Genomic DNA, 18,332 nt, shown 5'->3' with positions numbered 1-18,332 from the left:
AAGCACACATGATTCATATTAAACTCTCTAGTGAAAGAAAAACAGTACAGAATAATGCAGTGTATGCAAATATTTATTTTTTAAAATTATTTTTGGCTGGTAGACAACATTTGTTGTGAACAATGGCTGAATTCAACATATAGCAAAAATCTCAAAAATGACCTCAGAAAAGGCAAGTTACTTTTGATTTTCAAATATACCTGAGAGCAATACATTTTAATAATGGCATAATCTTCAACATTCAGACCTTCAATAAAACATTCAGATGTTCAACAACTTCGAAATATCTCATAATATCTTGTTTATTCTTCGCTTGACATTTTCATACTCAAGAAAATTGTTCTTCATGATTTCTCCAACTGAAACAACTCGTATTCAAGTTTAGAATTATCTAAAATTATTTACTGCTATTAGATTCATGTTTTTTTTTTTTCATTCATGTTAAATTTACCAAAAAGTTCCAACCTCTCCGACTCATGTAAGCTCTGATTTCCCATTCAGAAGAAAAGGATATCAATACATTTTGTATCCCTTTCATAACCACAATGGGGGCTTTTTTGGTTGTTGTTTGTGTATGTGTGTCAGGCAAATGATAAGCTACATAGTTAAAGCTAAAGTACGCAATTTTTGGGGATCAAGCTAGTTGTAACATGAGACTCAAAATCAATCCACTTAGTGTGTAAAATGCTGACTGTGTCAAAGACTGTGGTGTGTTACAGATATGCACAAGGCAGCATTTCAGTTTAGCATGTGACACACAGAGTTTGACTTTTCTTGGACAGATGAGATGACACTTCTCCACATTAAGGCAAATTATGGATCTTATCTCCACTAAAAAAATTTAAAACATGTTACATACTAAAGCTTTAAAGAATATATAAAGCATTAGTTCGATTTCTGTTGAGGAAAAAAATGAGAAAACAATTTACAAGAGACAAATAACGAAGCTTATACTGACCCTACAGTAAATGTCAGTCTAAATAAGTTTGGGGTTCTTCTTCTGACATGGTTTTGGTTTTAACGTAACATCTTTCAGATATTTATCACAAATAATACCTTCATATGTTCTTATGGCATTGTCAACAATATTTGTGATGCATTTATTTTTTTTCTATTGTTATTACACATTATTAGCCCATACATTTCAATAAATGTAGCTTGCAAAATTGCTATGAAGTATCCAATAATAACTATGGATTTTTTTTATGTCAGAACAAGCACCCCCGCTTGTACAGAGCAACAAAGATACTTTTACTGATTTCGCTTCACATAGAAAACTCACTTTATTGTGTTTATTTGGTGCATTAAAGTTTGGCTGAGGCATGATTTTGCAAGACTTTTCACTCTTACCACTGAGTGTCAGCACTACACCATCAATAGGACCAAGCACAGCAGACCTCTGCTAATGAGCACTCCATGGCTGCAGGCTTTGTCTGTGGTGCTACACCTTTCCTGAAAAATATTATTGCAGATAATGTTCCTTCTGTTAAAACAAATGGAATTTATTTGTTAGCTAGGGCCTTTTCTACCTGGATTTTTACATTCATTATTCTGGTAAAATCCTTTTTTTGGCAATTTTTTAACTATGGACCATAAACATTATAAAAAATAGTGTTTTACCCTTAAACATCTCTGGCTGGTTTAACTAATTTACAGTATAAAACCATTATAGGCACATACAGTATGTAAGATTGACATACATTATTTTGATAATTCTTAACAAAAACTTATGCCAGCATGTTAATTTACTCTTACAGCATAAAGGAGCCACAGTGACCTTTAACACTGAAGCAACTTTCAAGTAACACCTTGGAGTCTGTTTAGAAGGACATATTTATTGTCCAGTTTCCAAAATCAGTCCCTCCAGGACCTTGCAATGTTGTGTGTGCAACAGTTAATTCAACCCACCCCCAAGTCAGTTCTACACGACTTTGCCATTTAAAACATCTGAAAGTCATTGCAACACAACATGCATCACAATTTTCTAAAGAAATATTGTCACAAAATAAGGCTATTTTGGGCTGCAACAATCACAAAAATTTCCGGGAAATCCTGGAGGGGACTGAATAATGTACCACAGCCTCCGTCACTGCCATTTTCTCTTGTTTGACCTCTCAGTTTTCATTTACTCCACCGTGCTCAGCCACTGAGTGGGTGCAGGTCCACTCTGACTTTCTCCCCAGTGCTCATCATGCCAATAGTGGGGTAGAAGCCTTCTACCGGTAAAGCCACTTCCCTCCGGCCCACAACTTTTCCATTTCGAGTGAAGAACACCTGTTCAAACAAAAGGCAGCGAAGAGATTATATGAATGTTTGCACTGGTTTTTATTTTCCTAGATTTTGACTGCATCTCACCGTGACCTTCCTCCCCTCCAAATTTTCTCCCTCATCCTCCTCCACCTCGTCTTCGTTGTTTGCATACAACTCATTCTGCACCTCACCAGGCTTTGGAAACTCATCAAGGTCCCAGTCTTCTACATCATCTGAAAGAAACATAATTAGAGCTTGCACCATCTGACAAGGCACAGTGTGTTAAAAAAAACAGGGAAAACTGAAGGAAAACAATGTAACAATTTCCACCTCCACCATCAAGGTTAAAGTCACGTGGAAACATGATCCCACAGCCCATAATGTCCCCTTCAAAACAGCGTGGTCCAAATGGGTCCCCGACCCCACTGCCCTGGAACAACTTTCCATCATCTACGAGGAAAAAAGGTCGCTAATTAGTGCTTTATGTGAGATACAAAAGAAAAAGATTCAACTTTCAAACTCAAAACATCATCTGTCAACATTTATGTAAATCTTTTTGTTTGGTTGAGCAGCAAAAAACAATCCATCCATTTATTTTCAAAACCTCTGATCCTGTTCAGCCAACACACATTGGTTGTGTAGACAGACAAACAAACTCCCACTACATTACAGTCAAGTCAGAGTTTCCTGTTCACTTGAACTGCATTATTTGGACTGTGGGAGGAAACCAGAGCAACCAGAGGAAACCCACAAACACAGGTGAGAACATGCATCAACTGTTAATTTGCAATAAAAGACCTGTACATTTATTAGGAACTACTTTGAGTGGTGAAATAAAAAAATAAGCTACACAGAAATAAATTATAATTATTATTAATTCATAATAATGACATATTCTTTACTATCTGCTGATTCAACAAACACAAATGGCATTAACAGTAACTATTTATGACACAAAAACATATGCACACTTCAAAAAATAATAAGACACTAACGATGCCCATAATCTTATTTGAAGTCCAATGTTTACACAGTGACAGATCATCATGATCAGCCTACCCTCACCTGCATGATAGGCTATGGACCCTCTGCTCCAACCTGGATGTCTGTTTTTAGGGTAGTCCTGTAAATCAAAAGAGAAAGGAAAAACATCTTAGGAGACAAGAAATACAGGTGATTTTCTAACTAACTAACTAGATGTCATCAGGTACAGTGAACCAAACTTATGTGTCCACATTGTTTTATTTCATTGGATTCAGTCGATACTGATAATTATAATAATATCTCAAGTCAATGAAGCCTTTCTGAATTAAAGGAGTTTGTTACCGCCGTTGCTCTAACATCTACCATGACCTTTGTGTTAAACCTCTTCTAATGCACAAGCTCAGCTATTCAACACACTTTTGTGTGTTTCCTTCCTGTAGTATATTTTTAATCTTTAGACACTCAAAGATATATTTTTAGAAAAGATGAGTAGTCCAATCAAATTAATCTTTCACAAAGCAAAATCATCTCTTGACTAAGGCTATCTTCTACACAGGAGGGGATTCTTGAATTGGATTTCCTACAGAATAGGATGCATTTGTACTAAGAGGTATAAGCAGAGTACTTCTGTGATGCTAACCATAGCACAAGGAAAGAAAACTGGAAGCATGACAGGAACAGACAACTGTGTAAAAAACTTATGTTATGACTTTCCTTGCAACAACACAAGAGAAAAGGGCTGCATCATCAACAATTTCCCCTTTATCCATCTTAAGGAACAACTGAGCATCTAGTAACTGTTGGGTATGTTGAGTAATAGAAAGGACTTTTGCTTTGATTATTGTAGCAAAAGATAATGCTTCCCATCAGCAAACTGAGACGTCTTGCAGGAGATGACGAGGAAAGGAAGAAAACCTGAAGAATGACCATTTGATGGATTTATAACGCTTAACTAAACCACAGACACCCTGTGAAAAACAATTCCTGACAAACAATCATTGAAATGACAGAGCTCTATTCTCCATGCTGTCTTAACCCAGGGGCATAACATGCCCACGCACAGTAAGTAAAGACACAGGAGTCAGGGGGAGCTTAAAGTCAAGGGTGAGCTCAACAGTGATCACCACCTTCTAGGCTGTGAATGCAACCACAGTAGAAAGAAACAACATCTGACCCATACTTCATTTTGTACCTGTCACTTAAATGACGCGCTGACTGCATCGACAGCAATTGTTGCCCTGATTTATTTATATTAAACATCATGGGATGGAAATGATGAGTTCATCATGATTTCATGCAAGGCCAAAGGCAACTGGTTGTGTCTTTGATGTGTAAACATTCAGTCTTCTCTCAGACCAACTTATTTCCAAAATATGAAACATGGCTTGTCATTATTTGTGATTAAATACCACAGATCTGAACAAATTAATTAGGATATCAATCTATAATTGACTAGCCTGAGGAACTTTACCATACTTTGATTCTTTTTTATGTATTCTTGTCATGTGTAGTGTACGTGTATGGAAAGAGAAAACAAAATAAACATATATAATTACAAAAATCAGATGTTTTCATATGTTATTTCACATACTTTCCTGCTGTATTTCAGTTAACATGATAGATTAGCATATAACTGGAAAAACCTGCGTTCTATGGAAAACCAGACATGAGGGTAAAATGAGACAATATTTATTCTGTTGTTAGCTTTTCCACTTTCGGTCATCCATCACTCAGACTGGAAACTGTGAGAGCAGGTGGGGCATATAAGTGCAAGGGATATCAAGGTGTTAGAGGGGGGAAAGAGAAGTTATCTTTACCAACAAATAAGAACAGAGTGTAGAGAAAGGAACACTGTGCATCCATGTTAATGACAAGTGATCATTATGATCAGAAAATGAGATGGATTTTACCCTGCGTGCCAGCCCCAGGGCAATGTAACACTTCTCCCCAGCATCTGTGATTTCTAGTTCATAGTAGTGGAAGCGTGTGTTAAGAGGTCGACGAGCCTGAGCCAAGCCCACATCCATGATGCTCTTCCCCTTCCCTGTGTACTCCAGCAGCTGACGAAACATACACAAACATACAGGTTATGACAGTTCACAGGGACTGCATTAAAGGGCGACTTCACCAATTTTCAACTTGCTTTCTATGACTTTAGTTTAGGGTATAAATGTCCATTAATGCCTTTAAACTCCTCTCTGACTTCCCTGTATCAAAATATTTCTCTGACTCTAGCTGGAAAATTCCTTCAGATGACATCACCCGGAGGAGTTTTTCATCATTAGATGAGTTCAGACGATGTCATCTGGAGAAGCTCTGGAAAAGAAGGTTGACCATAATTACAAACTCCATAGTATGAGTGATGAGATGACACAATCAGAAATGAAGGTTCCTCCAAGTGATGTCATCTGGAGGCATTTTTCAGCTAGACGTAGAGAGATATATTAATATAGGAATGTCAAAGGGAAATTTAATGGCATTTGTGTACATGTACATGTACCAAACTACAACTAAAAGAAGCTAATTCAAAACCAGTGAAGGCGTCCTTTCCTAGTATGACCATAAAATCTAAAACACAAAGAAGACAATTTAACACAGCATTAGGCAATATGCTGTGGGGTCTATCTTTATTTTTATGATTGTGCTTTCAAGGTTACTGTCAATAATGGAAGGAGAATTTTGAACTGAGTAAATAATTTTAAAGGACAAAATGTCTAATATTGATATTAAGAATTCTAGCTGCATTAATAAATACTTTTAACAGGTTGAATGACTTGTCTAATGTGAAAGCTTCCTAGTAGTGACAAACCAATTGACAAATATCATCAAGCTCTGCAGTTCTTCTCAGCTCCTGAGAGACGTTTCGTAGTAAAGATAGTAAAATTCAATAGACCCAGAGGTATTATGCTGCTATAGCTACATCTAGAATTACATGTGGATACCAGTGTATGTAAGCTTACTATATCTGAAATGCTCAAATAGTATGCATGAGTTAAGAAGGCATTAACTACTCCCCGTATTTAATTTTCCTTTCAAAATAATCTGTTCATCACGTCTTTAGTCATTTGTATAGATTAACTGAAACGCTACCTCATTTTAAGCAGGTGGTTAAAGGCGTGTCAGCCAGACTGGGCAAAATCTACCCAGTCCCCCCACACTGTACACCATGTTTTAATGCTTGGATGTCTAGTTTTTCTGCAGCTGCTTTTTGCTTCTCAGGTTGGGATGGAATAAAATCAAACAAGTTGAGTGAGTATGTTTTATTCAAACTTACACTATGACGAGATAACCAAATAGTTTGCAACATCATGTAATCCATCCTTTCTGGGAAAAATAGTGCAGGGCATAATGTTTTTTACTATCTGCAGCAGATAAAATCACGAGAACAATTGATTCCTTTCTAAGGTGATCTTCCCAAAAGTGATTAGAAGTAGATGTAACACAAAGTCTATAATTTGACCAACTGAAGATAACAATATCAGTGAAAACAAAACATTATTGTATTGTAAGTGTCTAGGCTGCTCTGCCCAATATCTTACTGCTAACATAGTTGCTAATTTGCCTGGTTGATGTAAGTTGCAGCAACACCACCACAGGCTGCAAGGGATTTCAAGAACAGACCAATACACGTGCATTAAATCCAACACCTGTCAGCAATTCTAACATGTTAAATATACATATGAAGAAACACATTCACATACAGCCACTCCAAGACAGAAGATGGTTTGTGTCAATTTTGTCTATGCTTCCTGGTGTCTGGGCTTCATTATCTACATGAGCCTAATTTGCAATTTAGTTTTCTCCCCATTTTATGCAAACAATATCTTCAAGTGTTAGTTGCCATGCTAATTCAGGCATTTGGACACAGATGTAAAATGTTGACTTACAGGTATGTTATACACTCATCTTTATTGGGACACAAGAAATCCAATATTGTCTACAAATAAACTGTAACTGGCTCAGCAGTAGTAAGTGATTTACAACCGTCACCCAGATGAAATTAGTTACAAGCCTACACCAATCAGCCGCAACAATTAAACCACCCGGTTGTTTTAAAATAAGATATAGTGTCGTTTTTATAATTAATATTATGAACCAATAAATGCTGATATGGCTTACCCCCGGTCAGCACATACAGTCGGGAAAATCCTCTCCACCTTTACTAACAGTAATCTTTGACCACTGTTTTATTTTATTAATTACTGTGCGTGTTTTGCTATAATTACCATAATCAATATTGTTTAAATACAATTTCTCAGTGGTGTAATTTTACATTTGTACTTTAAGGAAAATCTATATTATCTACAGGTGCTTAGTACTTTTGCTTGAGCAAAAGATTCGATTTGGTACTTGTAGTGGAGAATTGTTTTAGACCAATACTTGCACTTTTACTTGAGTATTGAATTTATGTACTTCTACCACCTCTGCACACAGTGTATCACATTTTCTATGTATGGGACTGTGTATCTGCAGACTGCTCAGAGTGGTCATGGCAACTTATGTCCTCCATGACATTATTAAGACCACCATTGTTAATGTTGTGTCTGATTGGTGTAAATTTCCTACATTTAAGTCTGTGTTGTAAAGTTTTGCAGATTCATCTTCTGGGAATGTGTGTCTCCTTCTACGCCTTCTCTTTCTTGTTAGTATGTAATCATAACCTCTAGAGGCAAACAGCTGCTACGCTGTGCCCTGTAACTGCAACTAACTTCATCTGGGTGACGACTGTAAATCACTCACCACTGTGTAGACTGCTGTGCTAGTTTCACCGTATTTGTAGACAATATTGGATTTCTTGTGTTTTAATAAAGATAAGTGCATAACACACCTGCATGTCAACATTTTAAATCTGTGTCCAAATGCCTGACCTAGCACGCAATCACACAAGTCTCAGCAAATTACAAAAGATTAACACTCGAAGATATTGTTTGGATAAATTAAAAACACACACACACACACACACACACACACACAACTGCCAGTTAGGCTGATGTAGATAAAGACACCAAAACACTAGGAATTGTGTATAAAATTGATACTTTAAACTATCACAAATTACAGCAAAACATCAAAATCAATGCTAACTTGATTTTTGAACTGGTTTATCCCTCAAATCTTATAGAAAACCACTTTTTCTTTGTTATTGGAATGTTTTGTTTTCTGACAGCTTTCATGAAGATTTAAGATCTGCATATGTATAATTGATGAGTTGCAGAGTGTTCAGACTTTGATTTGTGGGTCCTGCATTCTGACAGTACAGGGCCAGATTTGAAGAAGAGAATGATAAATAAATGTGGGGGTGGCATGTAGGATACTTGCTTGTGCCTGAGGGCTTTTCAGCTCCTCCCATCCTCTTTCAATTCAGGTTTTGTGCGTATTAATGCCTGACTCAGACACAAACACTGCAGCCCTGCTGTCAGAGGGAAGGGCGGAGACCAGAGCAGATAGAGAGAGAGACGAGGTCAATGAGCACCTCTAAGAAAATCTCTATCTCTACCCCTCTATTTTGTGCTTAGCAACAGCTAATATTTATGTCTTATTTTCTTTATCGACTGGGTTTAAGAATTACAAGTTGGAACTTTGCCTTATTGATATGGATTTTTTTTCTGATTGTGGATATGACACACATCCACTAATTCCATATAGAGACACTGATAATATGTTTTTGGTCAGGTTTGATGTTTTTATAGATTCCTGTTATATTTAAAGACCAAGAGTTTTTGATAACACCAACTGAGAGACTGACAGCAAAGCTGAGTGTCAGTAGACAAACACCTAGTGTTATGTATGATCTAATGGGTTCTCATAAAGTCTTGATCAAAAGAGAACTCCACTGATTTACCGCTGCACTCCTTTAACATCACACAAAACAGTTTAAAATAATCAAAAATCACTGCAGCAAAATCAGAGCCATAATTATTTTTCTTTTTCAAAACATGGCACCTATTTTACGCACAATGCAACTACAGTGGCTGTTAGCCGTTTGTTGGAGATTCTAGTGTAGAGCCTCAAACAGAGATCAGAGGTGGACGACAACCAAAGACCAAAGTGTGGAGACTTACCGTCCCAGTCACCTTGATGTCATGGAGACGGGCCCAGTCCTCTTCATGACTGTCCACTATCATCTGTCCATCATCCTCCTCCATCCCCCATTCTGCATTCAGGTCCAGCAGCACTTCTTCCCCTAAAGAATGCATTCCCACAGCCGGGTAGAGAGCATCAGGAGATGCTGGGACTTCCACACTGCCAACCTTAACACACAATCACAAACAATACTGTTAAGATAAGTGTAAAATTAATAAAACAAGACAAATTTGTTTATGAATTTATACTGGTTGAACATGGTGCGTAGTAATACACACGTAATGAAGTACTTACTTCTTTACCATTCTTGGTAAAAAAGACAGTTAACTGACCATCGTCAGCATCCGCAGATATTCCACAGCCAACTTTGTCACCTCTACAGCATTTTGGACCAAACTGCTGCCCTATAGTATTGCCGTTATACAGCCTGTGGAAAGATAGTAATGTTAAGATTATTGATTTTCATATTTTGCAGATGTTCATAGAAAAACCATCAGAGTAGAATGTAAAGGAAAAAAATGCACATAATCAGCAGCTTATCTGAATTATCTGCCATGCTGTAATTCTTTCCAAATAATAAAAAATCTAATCTAACCATACTGCAAATGTTTATTTGACCTGCTGTCTGTACTGACAATTGCCTTGTCTCCTAAAGCAGATTTTTCTATTACTGAATTTCAAAACACTTTACAGAAACTCCAGATTTTCAATACAGGACACAGGGGGTTTAAGATGCTGTAGCATGAACCAAAATGTGAATTGTTTGAATCCAGATATAGACCTTTTCTGCATGTTTATAACATCATTTCCTCCCATATGTCTCCTGTCAACACTCTAATGAATAGATAACAAAGTAATTAGTCCAATCCATGTGGTAATAAAAAACACAATTATAATTAGATCGAATGCCTTTTATATCTAATTTCCTTGCAATACAGAGATTATTGCCTTATGCTCATGGTTCCCATCAGAACTGTGTTAGTGTTTTAGGGGAAGTGCAACAGTTTGTATGAATTAACATTAGTCTACAGTTTATTCCTAATAAAACCAGGAAATTCTCTGTTACACCTCCCCAGATTCATTCAACTGAATTTTTTATACTGGAAAAGAAAAAAGTATTCTGATTTTAGTTCCTCAGTGTGTATCAAGAGCAAAGACTACTTAAAATATAAGCAAAGGTTCAGTTATGTGAAACGAATATAACATGTACAGCAGTAAGTTATATCAGAGCTCATGTATCCTTAGAACATGTTGTTATATACAAATGAAATGATCAGTTTCACATACTTGCCATCATCTGCATGAAAAGCCACAGAATGTGGGAGCCAGCCTGGCTGATGGTCTAATTTATACGACTGAGGCACCAAACCAACAGCTATCATACCCCTTACTCCTGTGTCGAGGATGGTCACCTGCAAACAACACAGATGTATCTTAATTACAAAGGAGCAAGAAAAGAATTATCGTTACAATGTAAAATATCCTTCCATGTGACAAAACCATTTATTTTATATTCACACAAATGTATTTTCATCTCACTTCAAACAACAAGATATTGGCAAAACCTGGGCACTGCCAGAAGCTGTAAGTATTAATATTTATTCTTAACAAAGTGAAGAGCCATTTTTTCCTTTCTCTGGCACATCTTTAAATGCTAACCTAGAATTGGAAAAAAAGCTGTGAGATCAACGACTCATTACGTGTGGGAGGCTGTGTAACCGGGGCAAACTGTGAGGAATAGGAGGCATAGGAGAGAGGGACGGTCAGGGTGAAGGGGAGATATAGATATAGATATATATATATATATTTAATGTTTTGGATTTATAAGGTGTTACACAGTCCTCACATTACAATGATAATTGGCTCTGGTAGGTTGATTCACTTAGTCCTAACTACCTTTGACCAGAGCTCCTCCCAGGTACCTTTTTACCAGTGCCTGCAAGGCATGAGGTCGCAAATGCAACAGGCTATCATCTGACGTGTACAGGTTGATAACCTGGCTAGGCTACAAATGGCTTTTCTGATCCATCAGCTGAGCATCTCATTTCCTCAGTGAGACCAGAGGCACTCCCTGCCAAAGCAGGGAGCCCAGCTAGTGCTTCCACAGCCCTCCTGTCTTCTCCTGGCTATGGAAGTGTCACAATAAAAACATATGTATTTTCCACAAGCAGTGAAGGACTTTCTCTATGACAGGCAACATCTTACACTATTTATACTATTTTCACCCTCTCTCACTCTGCTTATATGAACTTCCTTTCAAGTAATATTTATACACATTTTAAAATCTAAGATGACATTCAATATGACAGTCAGCATTATCAAAACATGTGCTTTCACAGTTATGTGTGTAAGAACAAAACTCTTGCTTTACCCTTGAACCCTTGTTGATAATATTTATCTCTCCAGCAGTTTACTCTACAGTACGGTATGGTCTGTACAGACAGAAAAAAAAATAATTTATGAAATATGATTACCACAGTCATCCCCATCATCCCAGATCTTAAATGTCCAGTGACCTGCTCTTGGTATATTTACAGGAAAAACTTAGGCTCATAGGCTCCACCTCAACATGTTCAAGCCCTTGTGTTGTTTTTCACTTTCTCAACATGTTCAAGCCCTTGTGTTGTTTTTCACTTTGGGGTTGAAACTTCTCTTTCGCTTCATTGAATTTCCAAACCAACCTGAAACTACATAGTTTACATAATGGTTCAAAGTCAAAACACCAACCAGCACCATTGTTTCCATAACTAAATAGTGGCCATATGACATTATCCCTGGGGATCCCTACATGAACAGTCTCCACTAGAGCACTGCTGCAAATCCAGAGCAAAGGATAGAGGAAATTCTTCTCTCCCATGACCTCAGCATTTGTCTCCTGGGGGTGAGAGAAATTAGATCCCCTTTTTCTGTGTCACTGTAAAATATACAGAGGACCCATGCGATACACCATTAGATCAACAAGCGGCTTTCACTTAACTATTATTCAATAATTCCATTTCAATGCCCATTTACGCAAATCTTTTTCTAACCACAATCGCGGTAACTTCCAGAGAGTGAGTCAGAAGGATGAAGCACATGCAAGTCTGAGAGGTTTAGTTACTGTTTCACAGTAGACCAGCACAGGATGTGTATGTTAGGCACGTTTGAACACGGTTTATTCTAAGAAACAGTCACTGTCCTGAGATATGAACTTTAGTGTCTATATTACCAAGAACTGTTAAAAAAACGCATGTGGTTTGAAATGCGCATACATTTTTAGATATGTGAAACCAATCTGTCAGGAGTAGAAAAGTAACACATTCTGAAAGAAAAGCACCACTGAAACTGAAGTGTACTGCATCTGCATGTGATGCAGTTAGTTAACTAACAGCAGTTATTTTAAAAACAAGTCAGCTAAAAAGTCAGCACGAAACAGTGTTGGACCAAACCGTGGAGCTTAAGTGTAAGCTTTCATAAATAGAAAAGTGCAGCTGTTAACATCTGCCTGTGATGGTGCGTCTGTAATCAAAGACATATTTACTCATATTATTGCGTTATAAATCTGCCACGATTTATTGTGAACTGCGGTCATACCATGTTGGTATGAGATGGTAGGCTGACAGTTGTAGCAACAGTAACTGAGGAGTACAGGACTCTGACATGTTGGCTGAGGTGAATCAGCAGTCTCTAGCATCAACTTGGCAGAAAAAACACAAAATGGGATCCTAGTGACTACTTTACTGAGGCTGTTTCTGGAAGATGAAAAATTAGAAGTTCAGCATGCAGAGGGAATTCTGTGTCAATTAAAAATATTTATATTTCAAATATTTTGTGCCTGGGGGGGCTGGTAGCTCAGTGGTAGATAATTGGGTTGGGATGCAGAAGGCAGCAGGCTCGATTCCCACCCCACCAGACGTGGCCCCGCCCAGCCACCAAGGGCAACCTTGCTGCCGGTTGCAGCAGGAAGGGCATGCGACGTAAAAACTCTTGCCAAATCAACGTGCCGACCCCTGAAGGGACAAGCCGAAAGCCATTAATATTAATTGTGCCTGGGACTTATTTGCTGAAACTGCTTCTGGTTTTGGAGTAAATGATTTTGGCATATATGACTTGATAAATTAGCAACCACGTCAGGATGATCTGTGCTCTTCCCAGGAGGTGTCATGACTTCTTTTTTCATTCTGGCTCAAGAAGATGAAGGTCAACAGTCAGACACAATGGCTTGCCAAGTCTCCTCTCACCTCACAGAATGAATGAGTCCTACATTACCAAAACAATATGTACTTACACAATAAACTTAACACTCTGTGTTTTATGTTGTACTGTTTTGACAGATAGTACAAAGGAAATAATAATGAAGCAGTTGCACCTTGTAGGAAACAAAAAAAGATCCAACTGATCCAGTCAAAATTGTGGTTTTGGCCCTCATTTTCAAAGAGACTCGGGCTAACAAATGTTCATTTTTCATGATGCAGAGTCAAGTGATTGAGCTGAAAATGTTTTATGTAAATAATATGTGAAGCTGAACACCTTTCATATCTAAGTGCTCTAATAAATGTAATTGTCTTATGCTGAATCATGAACTGAGAGGTAATAATCAACTCTTACTTCAAAATAATGATTTCTTCTTGACAGCGGCCTCGCCGCTACAAAACAGCCCACTTCATCTGAATTTCCATGATATCTACAAAGAGTTTAAAAATAAAAGCAAAAATATTAACATAATAATAATTTCCACCAAAGGCAATAAAAGTAGGATATTTACTCAGGAGGCACAAGATAGGCTGTAACATGAAGTCAGGAAATAAAGTACATGACTAATAGATGTCCTTAGGTTGAACTTTCACAGTGGCATTGCTCATCACTGTTACCTGAGTATGTCTCCGTCTCTAAGCATCCTTTTGAGCCGCTCCCTGTATCTCACTGCACGCACCTCACGAATTTCTCTGATTCGCCTCCTCCAGTTCAGAAATCGATAATGAAGGTTTATGTCATCCATGTCTGGATATCATTACAATCTAGAATACAAAAAACAAATACAAAAACATCAGTTACTGCATTAGAAAATATCCCCCAATTAACATTAAGTAACTATCCTAAAGACAAATTCCATTTTCCACATCTATTCATGGATGTAAATCATGCCCTACAATTGATATGACATATTCAACATGGCATATTCAAAGACGCTAGTGATTGTTTTGTCATCATTATTTATTATTGATGCACACATCATAACAATCATGGTCAGAACAATTCGATATTGGTGTATTCCTAAAAGCTTTAAGCCAAAATAGCGAGAAAATGTAGTCAGTAAAAGAAGGGCAGCACCCATCTCTGACCACGACATGATTACCACAGCTGTCTGAAAACAACAAAGGACCTGGGACTGTTCACCAGGCCAAATGCTTCCTTTGTATGTTTGTGTTTTTCCATTTACGTTTAATCCCACATTCCACAGACAAGCAAAGGCCTGGACAGTGATTGTACGCTGCCAAGAGGTATGAATGTGAGTCGCCCATTTGCGTTATTCCCATAAGAAAGAAATGTTAATTTAACAGTTTTTCAGCGATTTTATACCGTATTGGAACATACTAAAATAAGAAACTGCTCAATTAAATCTGAATAGATTAACCCAGAGAGGCCTCAGATTTATGTTACAAATTTAATAATAGTGACAAGGAAAAGTAAGTGAACTATGTCAAATTTCATCAAATGTGATTTGATCTTCACCAAAATTACAAACATCAACAAACTCAGTATTTCATGTCATTCTTTACGTCATTTCATTTCTTTATTGAACACACCCATTAAAATACAAAGTGATGGTGGAAACAGCCTTTTATTAATTGGCTGAAACACTTTTGCCAACAATACCTTTAAGTGAGCATTTCTTGTATCTGTGGATTAGACCTGCAGGATGTTCAGAAGGAGTTTTCACCATTATTTAATAAATAACTGCTTGAGATCAGCCATATTCTTAGGACATCTGGTGTGAATGTCTATTTTGAGTTCATTCAGAATCAGAAATACTTTATTAACACACATCTCACAGCCTCTCAGGTCTGGCCTCTGCCTGACCTCTTTATCTTTATCTTTACCTTATTTATTTTGTATTCATTAAGCATTCTGTACCTTTAGAGTGTTCTTTGTCTTGGTGCCCTTTCTACAAAGAGTATGTTCAAATGTTCAAGTTCAAATCACCTCCAATTATACACAATATGTCTAAAAAAGAGATCTCAGAAGACCTAAAATCAAGAGTTGTTGATTTGCATGTACCTGGACTATCTCATTTTACAGAATACAGGTACATGCAAATCAACAACTCTTGTTTGTCGGTCTTCTGAGATCTCTTTTTTTTAGGAGAAATGGCTCACGTGAGCTGATGCTGCTTGTGAATACCACACTGACACTGTTTAATTGTTTTTAAATGTCGTGGTAGTTCTAAAGCCCAGTGTTTCATTAACTGTTCAGAAAAGCATTTTAAAGTGGTAAAAAGTTACCTTTTTAATATGTTATTTTATGTTTTATATGTTTCTATGCCTGACATGTTTTTTACATTTTATTCTTACTTTTAATCTGCTTGTGTAGCACTTTGAGATTTGTCGTAAATATATAAAGTGCTTTATAAAATAATTATTAATATTATCATTATTATCATTATTATTATTATTATTATTATCATTATTATTATTATTATAACTTTTCCACCATCACTTTGTATGTTTAATGGGTGTGTTCCATAAAGACATGAAAGATCATGAGGATTTGGGATTTGTTTTTGTTTTTCAGTAGAGAAATACTGTGTTTGTTTATATTTATGACTTTGATGAAGATCAGATCACAGTACCTCAACAATTGATGCAGGAAACCAGTAAATTGCAAATATTTCACCTACTTTTTGCTCACTGTGTGGTGGCTTCTAATCATCAAGAGCTGGGATGGTGTTGACTGGATGTAATAAAAGCAGTGAATTTCTTTTGGGTTTTTTTGGCAACTAGAAGGAGCATTTCACACGTAAAAAAGTAATGTGAAAAATAAATAAATAAATAATGCTGTACTTTAAATCAAATACTGCATCTCTGGGTCAGATAAATTATTCTGCAGTTGCTGAATACTTAAACAACTAATCTCAAAAAATACAGAATGCAAAATGACTTACTTAAGGATTTACCTTTTATATTTACATTACTACATATATTTGAACTTCAGGGACAGCAGCATACATTATTTTGAAAAATTGCATTTTAGTAGTAAGGACCAAGTACAGCAACGTTACATCAAGTACAGTAATATGTTACTTTTGGTACTACTTCTTTCTAATATTTTCACTTTTACTTAAGTAAAATGCTGAATGCGGACTAAAACTTGTAACAGAATACTTATACACAGTGGCATTACTGCTTTCACTATTACAAAGTAATAGGTTATGAAAAAGCAAGGTTGACTAAGTTGGACACACCTATGCAGTTATGTAGGCAGTCAAATTTAGCATATACTGTTAAAGTGCTGGTGGCTTTTTATTTCTAATAAGGTAATAAGTAATGAGTTTATTTTTAGTAAAAATCTAGTGAATCTGTGCATTGCGGTAACAGCGACAGCACCATAAAGAGGTGTATGAGTAAAATATGCCAGTACAGTTGAAAGCCTTGAGATTTTGTCTGTTCCTCTTATGACATGGACAGTGAAGGAAATCATAAAACTGAGTTGCGAACCTTTAGACAACTGAATAAAATAATGGAGGTTCTACATTGAAATGTGTATTGGTGCTGTAAACTACTAAGCGACATACGTTGTCCTATTACTTTTTAACGTGTTAACTTAACGAATTACCAATTTACGAGTTTCCATTCAACGCAGCACCACAGTTCCCAAACTACAGGCAGTTCTTGGTTGGCCGGCTAGCTGGTTTCAGTGTCTTTACATTATCGTCCTGTACGGCTACTAAAATCGAGTAAACATGACTATACCGCTGGATATGCCCACACGGTTTAAAGCCCATTTGTCTTATTTGGATTTCTTACTGTTTTCAAACTTGTAAAGCGTCGTCCTTCGGTTTTTCTTCCAATTTTAAGGAGGTGAAGTCTGTCACTTTACGTCCGACCTGCACTGTCGGAAGTCCCGCCCTCTCAGCCAATCACATGAGAGTAGAAACACTGCGTCATTAACGTGTGTGTGTGTGTGTGTGTGTGTGTGTGTGTGTGTGTGTGTGTGTGTGTGTGTGTGTGTGTGGGATGGTGTGTAAAATATAACTCAAGAGTATACTGAGATTGGGTATAAAAAGCATCCTAGAGAAGCTAAATCTTTCAAAAGTGGGGATGGGGTTTATCACAATGACTTCAATGTTAAATTGCAAAGAATTTAGGGATTTCATTACCTACATTACATAATATTAAAAAAAATTAAGAATCCAGAAGGGCAAGGCTAAAAACCAATTGTTCATGTGAATGATCTACAGGCCTTCAGGCAGCACTGCATTAAAAACAAACAGTCTGTAGTGGAAATCACTACATGGGTTCAGGAACACATCTGGAAACCACTGTCCTCTCTTACTACAAAGCCATTTTAAAGAGTTTAGACAATTATCTCAGTTAGAGTAATTATGTTATGATGATTAAATTCCCTAGCTACTTTCCCTAGAGGTGTGAACCCAGATGACTCCAAAAACACAGCAAAATGTTGGCAAAAAACTAAGTGAAAAGTGAAGCAGAAATTACAGGCTCTGACTAAACAAATCATTGGAGCTGATTAACATCAACATCAGTGGACTGGTTCTCTGGACATTCTCTTTCAAATTCCAGAGCAACCAGTGTAAACCACTGTCAGACTTATAAACATAGTACAAACAGCCATCATTATTAGTGTGGTGGTCAGTGTTTACTTTAAATTGTCCTACTACTAATTGAGCTTCATTATGTTGAAATATCTCACCTGGTGTGGAAAGGTATCATTGTTTTAGGCCATTCATGTTAATGCAAACACATTTTAAAATATTCAAAATAATAGTTTTACAATAGATTTAATAAAATGTGTGA

The 18,332-nt window shown here is 36.9% G+C and overlaps 1 protein-coding gene across 4 annotated transcripts; it reads right to left on the bottom strand.

Moving 5' to 3' along the window:
* Nucleotides 1-334: 334 nt before the first annotated feature.
* Nucleotides 335-17,430, bottom strand: LOC137127362 (SPRY domain-containing protein 3-like). Of its 4 annotated transcripts, none has more exons than XM_067504246.1 (11): nucleotides 17,322-17,430; nucleotides 14,169-14,315; nucleotides 13,906-13,981; nucleotides 10,606-10,730; nucleotides 9,613-9,745; nucleotides 9,297-9,485; nucleotides 5,145-5,294; nucleotides 3,316-3,373; nucleotides 2,581-2,700; nucleotides 2,356-2,483; nucleotides 335-2,274 (listed from the first exon to the last, which is right to left on the bottom strand). In XM_067504246.1, the coding sequence occupies exons 2-11, from the start codon at nucleotides 14,294-14,296 to the stop codon at nucleotides 2,140-2,142; spliced, it is 1,242 nt and encodes a 413-aa protein (XP_067360347.1). In that variant the 5' UTR covers nucleotides 14,297-14,315; nucleotides 17,322-17,430; the 3' UTR covers nucleotides 335-2,139. The 4 variants fall into 4 exon arrangements, with proteins under 4 accessions (XP_067360347.1, XP_067360348.1, XP_067360349.1 ...); XM_067504247.1 differs by lacking the exon at nucleotides 17,322-17,430 and adding an exon at nucleotides 17,131-17,275; XM_067504248.1 differs by lacking the exon at nucleotides 17,322-17,430 and adding an exon at nucleotides 16,196-16,263.
* Nucleotides 17,431-18,332: the final 902 nt, after the last annotated feature.

The sequence above is a fragment of the Channa argus genome, chromosome 5, assembly GCF_033026475.1.
Source record: "Channa argus isolate prfri chromosome 5, Channa argus male v1.0, whole genome shotgun sequence".
Classification (NCBI taxonomy): Eukaryota; Metazoa; Chordata; class Actinopteri; order Anabantiformes; family Channidae; genus Channa; species Channa argus.
The sequence above is the reverse complement of the archived record's forward strand: the minus strand, read 5'-3'. Positions and strand labels throughout refer to the sequence as shown.